The following is a 19,496-nucleotide window of genomic DNA, read 5'->3' as shown; positions in this document are numbered from 1 at the left end:
CATCTAAATTTCATGAGTTCAGAAGTCCAGATTTTTATTAATTCAATCATCCACGTTACATCCTAGCAATTAGGGCATAATTGGGAGGTGGGTGAACTTTTCCACCTACCACCAGCATGGAACTCCCATAGAAACATTTACTCCTGTGATGAACATTTTATACTTCGTGTAGATTACATCTCATTGTAGAGATTAATACCATCTCCATAATGTGGTGCATATGCTGGGCCATCCCATTTCGCTGTGAACACATTCGGGGCTGGGGCAGTTAAATGACTGGCCCAACCCTTCCTAACTACTGGGTGAGTGGATGCTGCCACCGAGGCCCACGTGAGTTCACTTAACCTTTATCTCTGTGTCTCCTAAACTTGGCTGCATTTTAGAATCACCTGTGAAGCTTTTAAACACCCCTCCCCTCCGTGCCCAGGTTGCACCGTAGACTACGGAGGTGAGAATCTGCCAGGTGGATGGCAGTTCCACAGGTGAAGCCAGAGAACAGCAAAGGTGGGGAGGCCCCGCCCCATGCTGAGTCCTTTATTGGTAGAAGTGGGGTGTGTGCAGGCTGAGCCCCAGCAGGTGGTCGTGGAAGGCTTCCCATGATTGGGAGTTTGAAGTGAGATCCCTGGGGGGGTTGCTGGGTGAAACAGTGAGGAGAATTTTCATGGAGAGGAAATGGCTTTCCTTGTTGTTGATTTGCTCATTATTTTCCAAGTGTGATTGAATTTTTATGTTTTTGTGAGCTGGTTTGAATAAATACATTCACAAATCTGGAAACAACTAAAAAAAAAAAAAGACATCCTTTGTCAGAGCATCCATTCTCATTTTATGGCTTCAGGGAAACATGGCCCCACAGTTATTGCTGTCGGTATGTTTTTTGTCAGGGAGATAATTGTGGAAATTGGGTTGCTTCCCGTCAAGTGCCGATCCTTTTGTGGAGAAAATTTGAGCCATCCGTGTATCCCATTTTACAGTAATTGAGATTGGACTAGCAAATCATCAGCGCACTAAAGGAACATGACGGCCCCTCTTTTTTTTCAAAAGGAAGGTGGTAAAAATTGGATGTTTGAGAAGCCGTGAAGAAGAACAGGATGCCAGAGAGGGGAGAAAGCCCAGCTCCGTCCCTCTTCTCCAGATGAGAGAGGGTAGCGTCCATTAGCAATATTAGCAATGATCTCGAGTGGGGCAGTCACTGGAATGTGGAACACGGACACCCGCAGGATACGACCTTGCCCAGGGCCACCCTAGGAGCCAGGCTGCCTGGGGACATCCGTTGCACACTCACTGGGCTTGCTCCTTACAGGTGCCAGCTCCATTTGTCCTCTTTCCCATTGTCAACTTGGAAGATAATGAAATAAGTAAATAATGGCGGTATATATTTTAGGTAGATCAGCAGGCGAAGCTACCAAATGCTGCGTTTGTTTATTTAAAAGCCCCTTCACAGGGAGGGCCTCATTAAATACTTGTCTGTTCTTCTGCCAGACCCCAGGGAATAACAAAAGACTGAGTTACTCTGTGAAGGAGACAGGGATGAGGGCAGGCCGTGCTCCCACTGGAAGAGCAAATAGGCCGGGTGTACCCACAGCCGCCTCTGGCCAGCTGGGAGGGGGTTCAAGTGAAGAGCAGAACTGTGACTGGTGAGGGTGGTGCCACTTCAGGACTGTGCATTTGGGGATAGGCGTGATGGTCGCCTGAGGCCAGACGCTGCGCTGCGGGGGTCACAGTGGCCAGGACCCTCCAGCATCTGAAGGGTCTGCTCGGGGCAGAGTTGGTGCACGTCCAGCTGCTCTGAGGGGCAGCACCTGGGATGTTATGGCTACGTTCTAAAGGATTGGGGATGTTTGCTTTTGCCTTTTTTCCTGAAGATCCATTTATCCAGGACCTCTTTGGAAAGGAAAATTGAAGTGCATGAGCTTTTAAACCTAGTAACTCCATTAATGCAGTAGCCTCCCATTCGGCCTCCAGGCCCTGGGTGACTTTTGAGCTAGTACCATCTGCAAGATCGCAAACGCATCAGTTAACATTACCATAGCCTCCCGTCACTAATAGTAACCCTGCATCACTGATCGCTGAATAACTTTGGAGGTCTACACTGACATGAATTTTTGTATATAAATGTACATACATGTGTTACTATTAATCTGTCTATCTATCTATATATATATATATTTTTTTTTTTTTTTTTGCAGTTTTTGGCCGAGTCTAGGTTTGAACCTGCCACCTCCGGCATATGGGGCCAGCGCCCTACTCTGTTGAGCCACAAGCACTGCCCTGTTAATCTCTATATTAAAGGGCTAAATGATACCCTGTGTTTTAGTTGATAGATATGGCAGAGTTTGATTTTCTCACCCTGGTAGATTTTCTTGAGCCCCCGCTGGGTGGCATACCCCCCTGCCTTGCAGCCCCCCCAAACACACACACACACACAGTCCAGCCTCTGCCTCCGTCTCCACACTCACCTCCTGTTACTCCCGACAAGTGATGAACTATTTGCATTCCCGGGATTGGTTTCTCTTTTCTCTCTTTCATTCTGTCATTCACAGCTTTTCTTCTCAATGCGAGTGATATTCACTAGTCTTTCAGAACTCACTTTGAGAATATCCTCTTTTAAGAACCTTCCCTGGGTCCCCGTTTTGAACTCTGCCCCACCCCAGCCTCCAGCACCCGGCCCCACGTGGAGGCAGGTTCCCATCTCCTGCATCCCTGAACAATCCTGCTATTTCTGTCTTTCCAACTTTTATCTCTCTGCACCAATAACTGTCTTTTTTTGCCTCCGCCCAGATAATTGGAGCTCCTTGAGGTTGGAACTGCGTGATATGTATCTGTCTCTTTATGAGCAGAACTAGAACCATGGCCCACCAGGGAATAGGTATTTGATGACTATGTGAATTCAGTGACTAAGTGAATTTGCTTCCTTACTTAAATATTTGCTGCTAGCCACACATTGTGTCAGGTCCTGTGCAGGAGGCTGATGGGAGGCAAAGGTGGATGGGGCCCGTTCCTGCTTGGGGTCAGGGTGGGTCACGCCCTAGCTGGGGAAACACACAAGCTGGAGAGTGGGCTGTGGAGGAGGGAAGGAGAGAGGGGCGGAGGGTGTGAGTTGGTAAGCATCTGCGGTATTTTATATAGCTTTGTTCATTTTGGTCTCCCCTAATTCTAGCAAAATAAATACCCCCATTCTACAAATGAAGAAACGGAGGCTTAGAATGTTTAAACGGCTCACGTGCCTAAACTTGCATAGGATGGAGCCAGGCTGGATTCCAACCCAGCACCTGGGATGGCTTGTTGCTTTAGGTTCTGTATCCTACGATATATTACAAAAGCAGAGGTAAGGATTGTATAAGGTTGAATGGAACTAGTGTCCCAAGTATTAAAAACACTAATGGAATTATTGTAGGTTTGTACGTTTGTTTTTTTTCCAACACCCTAAGAGTTTCTGTAATGAATTTTCATGGTGCTATAAATACTTAATGAAACTGTGATCCATGAGTTAAATGAAATGGTCCTACGTATGCTGTTTTGCTGTCACATAAATTCCTTTAATATTGCTAAAACCTGCGTCTGACTTTTGTTAGCTTTGAGTTTCATTAAAGAAACACATTTTGTTCCCACCATTATTGCCTTGCTGCAGGTTGAGTGATAACTGAATAATAAATAGGCCTGCCTTCTGGAACACAACATTTTATTTTTTTCCAAAAATATTTTCCCATAAAACACAGAAGATTATCCCAGTATCACCCCATTTTATGGTTGAGTAAACTGATCAATGGATGAAACCATTTGTTTAATTCTGGCTTTTACTCTAGAAAAGTAAAACTACCAAACCATATGTTCTTTCAAATCAAAGAAAATATGCATTGTTTATAAACAATTACAATGGATTGGGGCCACATTGTTTTGACACCATTTGAAATTTTCACTACTAGTATTATACTTTCCAGCGTGAGTTTTGTTATCTCAGCGTCCATGAAGGGACGTTAGATGTTCTCCAGAGCAATTCTGTAGAGATATTTTTCTGTTTAGTGTGACACTACAGATATTATGAAGGCCAATAGATACTTTTCCTCCTCCACTTCTGGTCCAAGGAGGGAAAAGAGTGTTGTGAGTGATAGACTTTGAGAAACTGTAACTGATCTTATTTCTCTCATTGCTTTGGCCTCTAGGAATCTCATCAAAAAATGTATTGCCTGTTCAGCCATCATATCCCATTGTTGCTTCTCTCTTCATCTTTTTCTAATCCATGATATGTCCTTGCTCCAGTTTTCTCGTTTATTTAGTTTATCAGGTTATGGGGAACGAATTTCTATAACTCGTTGGAACTCTGTTTTTTCTTTCAAAAATACAATATAAACATATGAACATGCAACATAATAAAGATGAGCTCACAGGCTAAGAGATACGATCTTTGTGATTTTTCTGCCCTTATTAGGTTTATGGCAAGTTTTAAGGCCAGGGATATAGCCCATCAATGCATTCGTTTTCTTGAAGGGTTGGTTCTGTGCAGGTGATGGCTCTCTATTTGCTATGAGGATGGTGGTCCTTTATTAGTAGAGAGATGTGGCTTCTCTGGATAGCATTCATTCTTCCAAGACTCTATGCAGAGTCTGCGCCTCTCACACCCACAGCAGCTATTAAGAAGTGCTGCCATTGAAAGGCTAATGACAGAGTCCTTGGAATGGACAGAGACGTAATCTACAAAAGGCCTCCTTCCTTGGGCAGAGTCATTGAAGAGACTGGAATGGTCCAGGAGGCAGAGAAATGGAAAATCTGAGGCGCATAGAGTATAATCCAGAGAAAGTTCAGAGTGCAGGAAACAAAAAGACCCGCTCCACGCAACCTTGGTCTAAAGACTTCTGCCAAGCTAGGCAGTCTGGTCAGATACCGGGGTGGAGCTGGAGTCTGTAATCAGAACTGACAGCTGTAAACTAATTTTAAACTCAGCTGGCTTTGGGAATTAGAAAGCATGCTGTCTAGGGAGCTGGAATGGGCCTGAACTTAGAAGAAACATCAGGCCAGAATTGGCTTAGTTGTGTATTTCTGTGTGCAAAGGTCTGAGCTAGACTTTCTTTTAAAAAATGTTATTTGGAGATAATCTCCAAATTATAGGAAAAAGTATAGGAGTAAGAATAGGCAGAGAAGACTCTTTGTTCTTTACTTAGATGCACCCATTGCTGATGTTTCATCCCATTTGATTTATCATTGCATTTCTATCCCTTGATACATACACAGATGTATACTCAAACATATATGCCTATGTGTGCATCTGTTCACATGCAGCAGCAGCTCTGTGAGTTGACCACTCGAAGGACTAAGAAAACAGTCAACACACGGAGGTGGCCAACATAAGGATCTGTGCCTACTGCACTGGTGCACACATGGTGCGTGTCCGGCCTATGGAAATCAGGTCAACTTAAGGAGGTGGTCAGGGTAGGGAGGTGATCAGCGATGGAGGGTCTACTGTATAGGATTTATTTTCTGAATCATTTGAATGTGTGACAGACATGTCGTATCCCTTTATTCCTAAATAGTTCATGTGTATTTCCTAAAAACAGATATATTCTCCTATATAACCACAGGAAAGTTTTCAAGTTAAATATATTTAACATTGATCCAATATTTTCATCTCATTGAGCGTGCATATTCAGATTTATCCACTGACCCAATAATTTCTTTTGTAACACTGATTTTCTTGGTATAGATATAGTATTTTAGGTGTCATATCTGTTTAATTTCTTTTCATTTAAAACGTTTCCCTAGCCTTTCTTTGTCTTTTATTACATTTTTGAAGAACACAGCCCTCCCCTTTCCATTTAAAATGCCTAATCTTATTAGATCCCTGGCCAGAACGCTGCCTAGACTACAAAGTGAACCAGGTTCTTCTCGGGCTATCACCGGCTGCCCATCTGCCCGTCTTTGTCCATGTTAATTTTGATAACCCAGTTGAGGTGTTGTCCAATTTCTCTGTTGTATAATTACCAAGTTTCCCTTGGAACTGATAAACAATAAATGGGAAGGCAGTTTTTAAGACCTGCAAATATCCTGCTTCCCACAAAAAATCTTACTTGGATTTAGTCTCAGTTGATGATTCTTACCCGATCAGTCTTTACTCTGATGGCTGAAAAATGTTGATTTGATAACTCCAGCACTCCCTGGGTATTCCCCGGTCAGCACCTGCTCTCCTGCGAGCTGGACAGCTTTCCCTTTCCCCCCATTTGTCTGTCTGTCATCAGTATGGATTCACGGATTCCTGTTTTTTCAGTGGTTGTTTATCATCATCTTTAATCATCTTGGTATTTTTAAATTGTTCCTGGTTAGGCCAGTAGAAGCTCCTTGCCGATGGCTGCATGTCCGTTATGACATTCTCTCATGATTATTTCTTTGTTTGTTTGCTTTGAGCACTTCCTTACTTTCTGAAATAACAAAATATCTCTGGCTCACCTTGTGCCTGCCCTGCCCTGCCCCAGCTCTGGAGTTAACTCATTTCTCCAAGAATCTCTGCTGTCTTCTGCTGGAAAATGGTAAATAGAAGCCAATGATCTAAAGTAAAGTATTCAATATGTCGTTTTATTTGCTTTAGGCCTTTTTAGCAGGCAGTGCTTGGTAATAACCTGCGTATCAACACATCCAAACATCCACCTGTGCTCATTCGTGTACAGATGTGTATTTTATTAATCATGAGTTTATGGGGAAACCTCCCATTTCCCATCTATCACGAAAGCTGCTTTCCTGCCTTCTACCTTCTTCCTTCCCCTACTTTAACTTCTCTTCATCCAGAGCAAGAACCTTGGCTCCCCCGAACATCAGTGCCTTGAGTCCTGTGCTCAGCCCGGTAGTACCTCCCAAGAGTCACGGCATTGCTTTGCCCTGAGCCCTGCAGAACCTCCTAAAAGGGGTTTGGGTTTTCTGTGCGGCTCCTCCTGCCCCAACCCTGCATGAGACCAAGTGTCTGCCGTCCAATTCCGTGTTCGTACATTGTTCCATGTGGTCTTTCCCCCCCGCCCCCTCAGCAAGTGTGCTGACAGCGTTCATGTAACATGCAGTGGAGCTGACTGTTTCTGTCTCCTTTCAGTTGTAGGTTCTCCTTTCTCATCTCTGTAAATTACATTTTTTCATAGAACATTAATATGTTTCCAAATATGGAAATTGTGCAAGAGGCTGTACTGGGAGAAGTGTCACCCTCTGCCCTGATACTCGGCCACTCTACCACCTGGTACCTTCCCTATATAGAAAAGGAACTTCACTGTTGCTGTTGTCTGGCTCTTAGACCCATTTCTTTTTGTGAGGATAAGCAGATTTGTCTCCTCCTTTCTTTCACGAAAAACAGCATGCCGTGTATCCAACCTGTGGCCCGTGGCCAAATGCTCATCTTGCGAGGGCATTTTTTGCTTATCTGGGGTGTTGGATATCATGAGAAGTATGCTAAGACCTTTATTTTTGCTAATCAGCTTTTGTTTTGTTTTGTTTGAGATAGAGTCTCACTTTATCACCCTCCGTAGAGTGCTGTGGCGTCACAGCTCACAGCAACCTCAAACTCTTGGGCTTAAGCGATTCTCTTGCCTCAGCCTCCCGAGTAGCCTGGACTACAGGGGCCTGCCACCATGCCCAGCTATTTTTGTGTTGCAGTTTGGCCGGGCCCGGGTTTGAACCTGCCACCCTCAGTATGTGGGGCCGGCACCCTACCTACTGAGCCACAGGCGCCACTCCTAATCAGCTTTTGTTAGTGTTTGTGTATTTGCTGTGTGGCCCAGGACAACTTTTATTCTTTCAATGTGCAGCAGAGAAAAAAAAAAAGGTTGGACACCCCTGCCATAGATGGAGCTAGACTTTTAAAGTGTTTAAATGTTATCTTTTAAATCTGTTCATATTTGATGGTGCTGTTCCCATTTCACTGATGAGGAAACTGAGGCTTCTCGTTGGTACTGGTGCAGCTAAAACCTTGTCGATAAGTGGCCTGTTTTCTGTGCTTTAAAGCTTGGATGAAACTGAGTAAGAGACGCCAAACCATAAAACATGCAGATCCCCGTGCACAGTTCTTATACCTGGGATGACTGCCACACAACCCCAGATCCTGGTTCTGGGAAGGCTACCTCTTCATCTGGTGCTGAGGGCGACGTTGTCCTTTAAAATTGGAATTTGTGCTGCCCTGAGCGAGTCACATAAGGTTTATTTCTCAGGCCGTTTTGGTTTCCTGCTTGGGGTGAAGTTCATAGATCATAAAATTAATGATTTTAACATGCCCTTTACTACATCATTGTATAACCCTCCACCTTCAGCCAAAACATTTTCTTCATCCCCAGAGAAGACTCCATGCCCATTACAGAGTCGCCCCGCTCCCCCGCGCCTGGCGACCACCCATTCTATTTCAGATAAATGAAACCACATGACGTACAATCTTTCTTATCCAATTGTTTTCCTTGGCCAGATGTTTCCAAGGTTCTTCCGTGTTGTAGCTTGCATTAGCTCTGCATTCTGTCTTATGGTTGAGTAACACTCCAGTGGACATGCCACATTGATTTATCCATTCATCTGTTGAGGGACACCTGGGAGGGTCTCAGGTGAAGTGGGGAAGAAGACAGGCTTGTACCTTGCCCTGAATGAAGATAATAATATCTAACTCTTCAAGCGGTCCAAAGGGTTGAATCAGACAATGTGTGAAAAGCTCATAGAGCAGTCTCTGGCAGATGGTGGCTCTCAATATCAATAGTTCATCAATTGCAGGATTGTGTGGGGAGAGGGGGAGAGAGAGTACAAATTTGTGTTATAATATGTGTTTTACTGTGTATTTGTTGTAGCTGCTCAAACCTTCATGCTTTTTTTTTTTTTTTTTTTGGCGTATCTGTTTTCTCTGCTTTATGGTTGGGTGTTTTTTGCTCCCCCCACCCCATCAGTGAACATGGAATTTTACATTTTAGAAGCCGTTCACGAGACAGAATGTCTGTAGTGGAATGTTACATAATTCACATTTAGATTTGAAGAGCTCATTATAAAAAACCTGACACACTTCAGGAATATTAAATTACTGCGGATTGTGTGAAGCAGAGAAACATTATTGAAGGATTTCAAAATTCTAGGCAAGCCTGGGTTTAACTGATAGGGTTTCACAGCTTTTACTGGGGAAAATGATTTGAGTTGTCACATGGTTTCTGGAGGACTTTAATCTCCTTAATTACAAAGAAATGAATTTCCTAAATAATTTGGAGTTACTTCACAGTATTTGGTCAACCTCTAGCTTTTGGAAAATTAAAGGAGACGCCAAGGTTCATCTCCTGGTGTGTTCTCTCTCCACTGCAGCCGGCTCGTTTAAGTTTTTATTCAAAATGATGCTGCTTTCCTTTCATTCCTAAAAGGGATGTACTTCAGAAATTCACACATAATGCTGGTGATACTTGAACACAATCTTGTTTTCTTGAACAAGGGACTTTGGAGATGGGAATCAGGACAAGCGCTATGCTGTGATTTATAAAGTTAAAGGGGAGAATATGGCCCAAATCCAATCCAGTCTTGATGCACTGAGTTTTAAGAATCTTTGAAAATATGTAAAATCCGTATGTTCCAGCTCCTTCCTGTGGTTGCTTATGGGTTAGGTTCAGCCTGATGGAAGGACCTGAGACTTTGGTCCTGAGACTTTGCCAGGTCCTGCACTTCGTCCTCGGAGAGCAGCTTCACCTGGCTCAGCTTTCTCTTCTCTAGAGGGGAGACAGGAATGTGGACTTCTGGTCCTTTACCAACCACGCGCCCTGGAGTGGGTAACACTGGAAACCACGTGCCTAACATTTATCAAGTGCTTTCCAGGAGGCGTTCCAGATACTCTTCTGATCCTGGTATAGGTGACCTCAGTTAGTTTCCACAGCAGCACTGGGAAGCTGGTGCAGTTATCCCCATTCTCCAGATGAAGGGTTGCGTACCTTTCTAAACATCACCTGCTTCTAAGTGGCTCAAACTATAAACTTGGTCAGAAATCAAATCGTAAGTGTCGGGAGAGATTCCATTTTACTAGACAGATCAGAAAATATTTCTGCCTTAGATATCTTTGTAACTGAACCTTAAAGCGTCAGTAGAATGTCATAACAGCAGAAGGAAAAATGGGTACTTGGAAAAGTATATTACCTTCCTCCTGGGCTGGGGCTTCCTTTGATTGGTTTGATTGTGGCTATTCAGCCTCATGCTTGTGTTTGCACATGCTGCTGGAAACAACCGTTCATTCATTCAAGGTGTATTTACTGAGGCCCTGCGGGTCTTTCCCCTTAACGTCCATTTGACAGAGCATCATGCTTTAGGGTCTCACACAGTAGGGCTCATGTCCTGGGAGCTCTACTGACTCTTCTAAGCAAAGCCGAATCGCTCCTTTCTTCCAGTCCTGCCTGGTATTTACCCTCTTTCTGTTTTGGTCACATGTGTGTGTGGCAGTCCCTCTGCTAGACTGAGCTGCTTTGAGGACGGAAATCAGGCTCTCACTGTGTCCTCTTGGCCAGCATGGGTGAGCAGTAAGTATCTGTTAATGTGAACAAGCCAGTATTTCCACATGGCCCACAGCAGCTTCTTAGTAAATTATTTACTGAAATAAAATAATATTGTTAATGTAATTACTTATAGGCCAGGTGCCATAGCTCCTGCCTATAATCCTAGTACTCTGGGAGGCTAAGGTGGGTGGGTTCTTGAGCTCGGGAGTCTGAGACCCACCTGAGCCAGAGTGGACCCCATCTCTACTAAAAATAGAAAAAAAAATAGGTGTGATGGCACATATTCCTGTAGTCCCAGCTATTCAGGAGGCTAAGACAAGAGGATCACTGGAACCCAAAACTCAGGAGTTTGAGGTAGCTGTGAGCTATAGTGATGCCACGGCAGTGCATCCAGGGTGACAGAGTGAGTCTCGCCTCAAAAAAAAGATTGTGTCCATATATGACCCGGTTTTGTGTGTCTATCATCTCCCATGGAATGTTGCATTTGGGAGGAGGGATTGGGAAGGGTATGGGGCTGGTGGCCTGGTTCAGACAAAGGGGACAGGGTGGCAGGTGGTTTGGTAGGCCCGGTTCTAGAAAGGTCACTTTGTATTTTCCTTACTTACAGCCTCCCATCCTCTACATCAAGTGCTTTCATTTGGGGCCAGTGTCTTGGGTGGCGCGTGTGGCTCAGTCGGTAAGGCGCCGGCCCCATATACCAAGGATGGTGCGTTCAAACCCAGACCCGGCTGAACTGCAACCAAAAAAAAATAGTCGGACGTTGTGGTGGGCGCCTGTAGTCCCAGCTGCTCGGGAGGCTGAGGCAAGAGAATCACCTAAGCCCAGGAGTTGGAGGTTGCTGTGAGCTGTGTGATGCCACAGCACTCTACCAAGGGTAACGTAGTGAGACTCTGTCTCAAATAAATAAATAAATATTAATAAAAAATAGGGCAGCGCCTGTGGCTCAGTGGATAGGGCGCCAGCCCCATATACCGAGGGTGGTGGGTTCGAACTCGGCCCTGGCCAAACTGCAACAAAAAATAGCCGAGTATTGTGGCAGGCGCCTGTAGTCCCAGCTACTCGGGAGGCTGAGGCAAGAGAATCGCTTAAGCCCAGGAGTTGGAGGTTGCTGTGAGCTGTGTGATGCCACGGCACTCTACCAAGCACCACAAAGTGAGACAAAAAAAAAAAAAAAAAAAACAGAAACAAATAGCTTATATATAAAAAAACAAAAAACCAGATATCTTTTGGATAAGGTGGGAATTTCCCTCTATTTAAACCTTACTATAATTTTGTGTAGCTTTTATGTTAGACTTTCTAACTTACCATTAACTAGATTATCATGATTAAAAGATTTGAGTTATTATTCTTTCTGAGCTGAAATTGGCATTTGAGGTCAGTCCCTTTAAATTAAACAGTTGTAGATCTGGGGGCTGAGCTATGAATCGAGTGCCTAATTTAAAGATCCATTTCTAATAGGTTTTTCTTAATATTCTCTAAATGTGGATAACTGGTGACATGTTTACTTTTAATGGAATGCTCCGATGTAAGTATCAGATAGACACTGGGAGGGACTGTGGAACTAACAAAGGGAATGGTGTAGGTTAATTCAATTTAAATGAGATCCGGAGAGATAACGTGTGTGAAGCAGTAGCTGAGGGTATAGCATCTAGTAAATGCATAGTAAATAGTAGCTGTAATTGAAGTGATTCTATTATCATGATTATCATCCTTCTCTCCCTAGCACAGTGTCTGAATTTCACAGTCCCTGGTACCACATGATGCATATTTATTAGAGAATGAATGAATGAAACGTGTATCTGACTGTTTCTTCCTTTCTCCTCCTTCATTAAAATGCTTGTCTGCTCTTATGGCTGGAGGAAAAGCTGACATAAAAATTGGAGCTTCTCAGCCCTATTTGTCACCTTACCCTTGGAGCCTAATCATATGTCAACTCTGTCCCCTCTGTTGCCTGCCAGAGAGGAACAGACCACAGGTTACGTCCCTATGATCTGCTTTAACTGCCCAGGTTCCGATCAAGCTTGGCTGATGGATGGGTGCCCTCTTTTTTCTGCAGTTTTTGGCCGCGGCGGTTTTGAACCCGCCACCTCCAGTATATGGGGCCTACGCCCTACTCCTTGAGCCACAGGCCACCCAATGGGTGCCCTCTTGTTGGAAATGTCTCTGTAGGGCTGTTCAGGATGTGTCTTTGCTATGTTTTCTGGGTAACATCTAGTGCTCGGAAATAAATGTAGAAAACAAAAAAAGGGTTGGGCTTTGCCCCTCTCAAAAATCCAGACTTTAAAAGATGTGTTTGGAGTTACCTAATTTGAGAAACAATTTTGCTTCTCTAAGCCTCTCTCATTCCTTTGAGTGAATAAACCTTGTTATTGGCTTCATGGACTCCCATGAATGGCTTATAAACAAGGACCAAGATTTTCTTGTTTTTATGTTTGCCAGTTCATTTTTTTTGGTAATGTCTGTTCTATTTCAGAAGGGTGATTACTGTAAATATTATTATTATTATTATTTTTTTTTTTTTTGCAGTTTTTGGCCGGGGCTGGGTTTGAACCCGCCACCTCCGGCATATGGGGCTGGTGCCCTACTCCTTTGAGCCACAGGCATTGCCCTGTAAATATTCTTTTTTGTTTTAAATTTCAGGTTAATATGAAGGTACAGAGGATTAACTTTCATTATTTGCATTTGTCAAGTCCAAAGTCGGAGTCATAGTTGAGTCCTTCCCTCAGGAAGTTTCACCATGTACCCTACATCATATCCAATCTGGGAGAAGTTACCCAGCCCACCTCTCCCCTCTTCTTGAATTTCATTGTGTTTTTCCCCCATTTGGGCCTGTAGTTGTTCATCTACTAGTTTCCGATCACGACTGAGTACCTGGGATGCTTGCTTTTCTGTTTTTGAGGCACTTTATTTAGGAGAACGTTCTTCAGGTCCATCCAGGTTAATACAAAAGGTGCAGCCTCTGTCTTTTTTCAGTGGCCGAACAGTATTCCATGGCACACCCATGCCACAGTGTATTAATCCATTCTTGTGTTGGTGGGCACTTGGGCTGCTTCCACATCTTTGCGAGTGTGAACTGAGCTGCTATAAACATGCACGTGTGAATGTCCTCCTGGTAAAATGTCTTCTTGCCTTGACTTACAGCGCTCAGGACGAGTGAATGAAGTGCACAGCCTGGCGTGTCCTTTGTGAAGGGAGGAGCCTTTCTCTCGGAGAGGAGTCCTCAATGAGCCTGGCCGCAGCCCGGGATCTGTGTGAAGTGGACTGAGGATTAAGTATGATGTCAACTGAGACAGAACTTCAAGTAGCTGTGAAAACCAGCACCAAGAAAGACTCCAGAAAGAAGGGTAAGCCTGAACCCCCTCCCTTCTTTTTTTCAGCGTTTGGCCGTGGCTGGGTTTGAACCCGCCACCTCTTGTATATGGGGCCGGCACCCTACTCCTTTGAGCCACAGGCGCCGCCCGACCGCTTCTGTTCTTAATGGCTACTTCTGTGTACAGGAATATGTTTTGCAGATCTCTGGAAGGATATAAACAACTACCTTGATGATTGCGTATGCAGAGGGTCCCCCCAAAATGTGTACACATTTTGGGAGCTGTTACCTGTTGAATTGAAGGCACTGTTAGGTCAAGTGTCACTAGACGTGCTGCATGTATCCATTTTTCTTACAATGTATACACTTCTTGGGAATGATTGATTTTACTTCCAATAAGATCTCTTAAAATGTGTCTACATTTTTGGGGTGCCCCTGGTATTTTTTAATAGTTATGTATACTCCTAATACTTCAATGGCTCTTCATTATTTTCTAGGTAAAACCCAAAATTCTTTTCATAATATACAAAACCCTCTGCACATGCCTTCTACCCATCCCCCCAGCAACATCTCTGCCTAATGTCACCTGCCCAGAGTTTATTCTCCAGCCGTCCCACCTCGTTGCCACTCATCTTTGCCTATAACCAGTGATTCTCCAAACTCCAGCAGCCCGTGCTCACCTGAAGGGCTTGTCAAAGCACAGTCTGCTGAGCTCCATCCCCAGAGCATCTCATTCATTACGTCTGGGGTGGGAACCAAGACTTTGCCATTCTGGAGACCACACTTTGAGGACCACTGGACTCTTTCTTAATCTGTCCTGAAATGGTTTTGTTGTTCTTCACTCTTTCCTAGTCTGACTCCTGCTTATTCACCAGGTTTGAGTTTAGTGGAGACTTTCCTTATTCCCAAATTGGGGTAAAAATGAGGTCACTGTGTGACCTAGTTTGTTTTCTTAGCACTCTGTAAGTCCTTCAGAGCTAGACATCTTGTTCACTCTGAATTCCCAACACTTAGAAACTGAGACAGAACTGATCTCAGAATTTCTTTTTTTCTTTTAATTTCAGATGAATATGAGGGCACAAACAATTGGCTTACATTGTTTGCATTTGTAGCTGAGCCCTCATGGGAGGTGTGCCATAAACCCCTACGTTGTGCCTGTTAGGTGAGGGCCCCTCCCCTCCCCTATTCCCTCCCTCCAACATGAGTTTAATTGTGTTTTTCTCTTGTGTGGGTGTGTAGTTGTTCGTCTGCTAGCTTCATATTAGTGTTCTTAGAACTTCTTAGGACAGACGCAACGATGAGGTGGTTCTGAAAGGATCCCTTTCCCACATCCTTCCCAAATCCCCCGCTAAGCCAGGTCCCTGAAAACCAAAATCCTCTCTGCAGAATACTTCTTGTTTTGTGTGTTAAAATTAAGAATGAATAAACATGCACTGAGAAACTGAAGGGGCCCAGAGTTCTCTGGCAATGAAGACTGGCATACAGAGTGTGATGATAAAGTTACTCTGCGATTATTCATGTGTTTGGAAGAGTTTGGTCCTGTAGCTTATGACCTTGCCTTTTGGTAAGTGTGTGTCTCTATTCTCACTAGATATAAGCAGCATATTATTCTTGCTCTGTGTGTGTGTGTGTGTGTGTGTGTGTGTGTCCTGTGATTTCAGCTTCCTGGTCCTTGTTTTCTCTGATGCATGGAAGGACATTAACAGAGCTCTCTTTCAGGTCTTGAAATCTGTCCATGTAGGCCTGCAAATCAGGAAGCCCTTGGCCACTTCATAGAGGCAGTGATTTGCTTGCCACATGGCTGTGTCTGCCCCGTAGTGTTTCATGATGGCATTTGTCTGACACTCTATATGAAGCAAGGGACTAAAATGTAACACATATTCAGCTTCCGGATGGCCAAAACCTCAGGAAAGAGTATAGATTTTGCTTTTGATATTTATTTGAAACACAAATAATTTGGAGGCAGTCTGTTTTGTTCCCTAGAAATTAATGTAAACCCTGTCTCTTTATGCATTATGGCCCAAGAATAAGAGAAGGAATCAAGGGGATGAGAGAACAGTCTCGGGAGAACTGCTCCGTGGGAAAAAAGAGATTGTGGAGCCCTGTACGTACTACAATTCACATGCTTTTGCAGTGAAAACTGACAAGTTACATTCCTGCTTCCAATTTAACCTCTCCACTAAACTTGCACCCTTGAATGCTTAAGGTATTAAAAATGGTATCTCAGTGCTTATTTTTTTCATTTTTTTGCAAGCATTTCTTGCAAAGCAAGAAGCATTTTGCAGAGAAGACTCAGGTTTTCAGGACGTTGCTTAGTTGGAGATTTGGGAAGGGAGTGCGAAGGTAACCCTTATGGGGCTGTCCAAGCTTTTTTCTCTTCTGCTGCACACGGAGAGAACACGAGTTTTCCTGGGCCACACATTAAACACATAAGCACTCAGGAAAGCTGGTTGGCAAAAGCAAAAGTCTGAGCATACTTTTCATGATGTGCAACACCACACGGATAAGTAAAAAAGGAAAAAAGTTCTTCGAGAATCAGCATGCGGCCCGTGGGCGGCCGGTTAGATACCCGTCCTCATCTTCATACCCTAAGCAGTTTTGTGGTCCGCGTAATCCATAGGTGAGAAATGCCCTCCAGTGAATTGGTGGCTGATACCGTGGAGTCTGGGCAGGCAGAGCTGGATTCAAATTCTGGCTCTGCCAGCTTCTCACTGTGTGACCTTAGAAAGTTATTTGACCTTTCTCTGCTTCATTTTCTGTTATACACTTGACAGGTTTACCGTGAGGATTAATTGAAACAAGGCAAATGAAATCCTTATGAAATGCCTGAGAAAGGTTAGCCGTCTTCCTCTCCCCATCCTTCCCCTCTCTCCTCCTCTCCTCCCCTTCACTTCCCCTTCCTCTCTCGCCATTTTTCTCCATCTCCCTCCCCTTCGTCTCTTCTTGAGTCTCCTCCCTTCACCCATCTTGTCTGAATCAGCTTGAGCCTCCATTGCACAGTGCCGTCGACTGGGTGGCTTAAACCATAGCAATGCATTTCTCAGAGATCTGGACCTGGAAGGGTCAGATCCCGGTGCCGGCTGGCTTAGCGAAGTGTGGGTCTAACATCCAGGAGAAGCAAGGTGAAGACTCAGTTGCTGACTGGTAGCTGGTGGCCTTCTCACTGGATCCTCATGGGGTAGGAAAAGAGAGCGACTTTCTTGATGAGGCCCCAAGGGCCCATCTCCAATATCATCACACCAGGGTTTCAACGTGTGAATTTTGGTGGGACACAGACATTCAGCCCGTATCCTCTTCCTCCTCCTCCTCCTCAGCTTCATGATCATTAGCATTATCATGACTACAGTCTTTTCTCCTATCCCATTTTATACCAAAGGGGTTCTTAGAAAGTATGCATATACAGCTGATTGGTCTCTGAGCACTATTTTGCAATTATTTCTAATTTTGCGACAGTGATAAACAATCGTTACTCTCAGGATAGTTGTCTGGACCAGCGCGTGATGAAAGCACATACTTAAACTATAAGGAAAGAAAGAGATCGTGCTGCTAACAGCCTTAATTCATGTTCTTCTGTCTGTGGGTGTCTGAACCGAAGCCCACAGGCCACATTTGGATTATGTGAAGACTGTTTTGCTTACATGTGGTACAGATACCATGAAAATTGTGCACGGACTTTTTTTTTTGTCATTAGCTTTGTTACTGTTTGTGTATTTAATATGTGGCCCAAGACAACTCTTGTTCTTCCAGTGTGATACAGAGAAACCAAAAGGTTGGACACCCCTGAATGAAATAGTGAGTATTATATTAAATAAATGTTGTTAATTGGATAAAATGAATAAAACATTCAAAGAAACAAAAATTTATATATTGATTCGAATCGTAAATAAAATAATACTTTGAAGCTCTTTTACTAATACTTTCTCCAGCTCTGCTTAGATTTTTCTATAGAGACAACGAAAAACCTGCAAGTAGGTTTCTATCTTCTTAAATCCTTAAATCCTTGTGTCTTTTTCGTTTCTTACTGCATTGGTTGGGCCTGTCAGTATAATATTTAGTGATAGTAGGCATTCCTATCTTGTTCCCGAATTAATGGAAATGCTTCTAAATTACACTGAAATGTGACATTTAAGTTTTTATTGAAGATACTTTATTAATTCTCCCCTTGATGTATTGTTTTCTAGAAAGTATTTTTTAATCTTGAGTTCGTGTGTTTAATATTACCATGTGATTTTTTGTGTGTTTATTTCAGTGATTATACATATTTTTCCTCTTAATAACACTGTGAATTTAACTGATTATGTTTTCTAATATTGTCATATCTGGAGTAAACCTTACTTGGTCATGATATAGTGTTTTCTGTACCATTCTGGTTTTGTTTTGTTAGGTATAGGAGTAGTTTTTGGTCTGCATTTATCAGCAAGATTGGTGTATAACTTTCTTCCTTTGGACAATCTGTGTGTCTGGCGTTAGTTAAAGTAATATGCTTACATAATTATTTTGGTGGAGAGAAAACCCTGAGTAATATTAAAACCGTGTTCTGGAAAAAAAGTTATTATTTTATTTCCTGAGTAAAAATACCTGACAAGGGGCCAGGCGCAGTGGCTCACGCCTGTAATCCTAGCACTCTGGGAGGCTAAGGCAGGTGGATTGCCTGAGCTCACAGGTTCAAGACCAGCCTGAGTCAGAGCAAGACCAGCCTGGTCTCTAAAAATAGCAGGCATTGTAGCAGGTGCCCATAGTCCCAGCTGCTCCAGAGGCTGAGGCAAGAGGATCACTTGAGCCCAAGAGTTTGAGGTTGCTGTGAACTATGATGCCACAGCACTCTATCAAGGATGACAAAGCAAGACTGTCTTGAGAATAAAAAAAAAAAAGAAAGAATACCTGACAACATGGGTCATCTATTGTAAGAAAGAGCCCTGAAGAAAGTTCAGAGGCCCCTGCAGAGTTTCTCACAAGTGTATCACCTTGTTTAACTCAGCCCCTGGAAAGCAAGCGGGATGGTTTCAAATACAAGTCACAAAGGGGCATATGTACCACAGAATGAGTTTCTTAGGGAGGCCATGTATGAAATGTGACTAGCGTATTCACAATTCAAATAAGGGATGGAGATAGTGAAAAATAAACTTGTTTGCTTCATTTTATTTTTATTGGATTGTGTCGCTGCACATAGAGCTTGTCAGACAGCACCTGTTCCGGGAGTGGAATTTGATGCAGGGCCAGAGGAAGGGAATGTATATTTTCAGCTTTGTTACCTGCCATCAAAGAAGGAGACTCAGTTGACACAAGACTTGTTAATTGTAATCCTGGTATTTGGGCACCCAGTGAAAGACTGTGGTCGAGGAACAGCTCCCAGGATGAACAGACACAGATATTTCTAGGGGCGGTGCCTGGGGTTTTTAGTCAGCACCATCTGGCGGCTTAGTCTGGAAACAGTACTGACTTGGGTGCCCGGCAGCCCTGGTTTTTAATTCTTACTCCTCTTTTTTATCTGCTGTGTAATCAGAGAAAGATTACTTAGCCTCTTTGAGCCTGGTTTTGCTTATCTTTAAAGGTATGCGCGTGTGCATGTGTGTGTGTGTGCGTGTGTGTGTGTGTGTGCATGTGTGTGTGTGTGTGTTAACAATACTTCCAATTGCCATTAGGACAAGGGAGATATTACAGCTTGGGGCTGCAACATGGCATGACGTAGTCAGCATTCCTATTCCGTTCTTTCTGAGATCACAATTCAG

The 19,496-nt window shown here is 43.6% G+C and overlaps 1 protein-coding gene across 8 annotated transcripts in view; it reads left to right on the top strand.

Moving 5' to 3' along the window:
• Positions 1-19,496, top strand: part of DAB1 (DAB adaptor protein 1) — a 1,288,157-nt gene that overhangs the window by 969,578 nt on the left and 299,083 nt on the right. For all 8 annotated transcript variants that reach the window (XM_053575146.1, XM_053575152.1, XM_053575151.1 and 5 more), the window contains one exon: positions 13,599-13,801. In XM_053575146.1, the coding sequence (XP_053431121.1) occupies positions 13,732-13,801 (70 nt within the window). In that variant the 5' untranslated portion in view covers positions 13,599-13,731. The remainder of the gene's footprint in view (positions 1-13,598; positions 13,802-19,496) is intronic.

Source organism: Nycticebus coucang, chromosome 22 (assembly GCF_027406575.1).
Source record: "Nycticebus coucang isolate mNycCou1 chromosome 22, mNycCou1.pri, whole genome shotgun sequence".
NCBI lineage: Eukaryota > Metazoa > Chordata > Mammalia > Primates > Lorisidae > Nycticebus > Nycticebus coucang.
The sequence above is the reverse complement of the archived record's forward strand: the minus strand, read 5'-3'. Positions and strand labels throughout refer to the sequence as shown.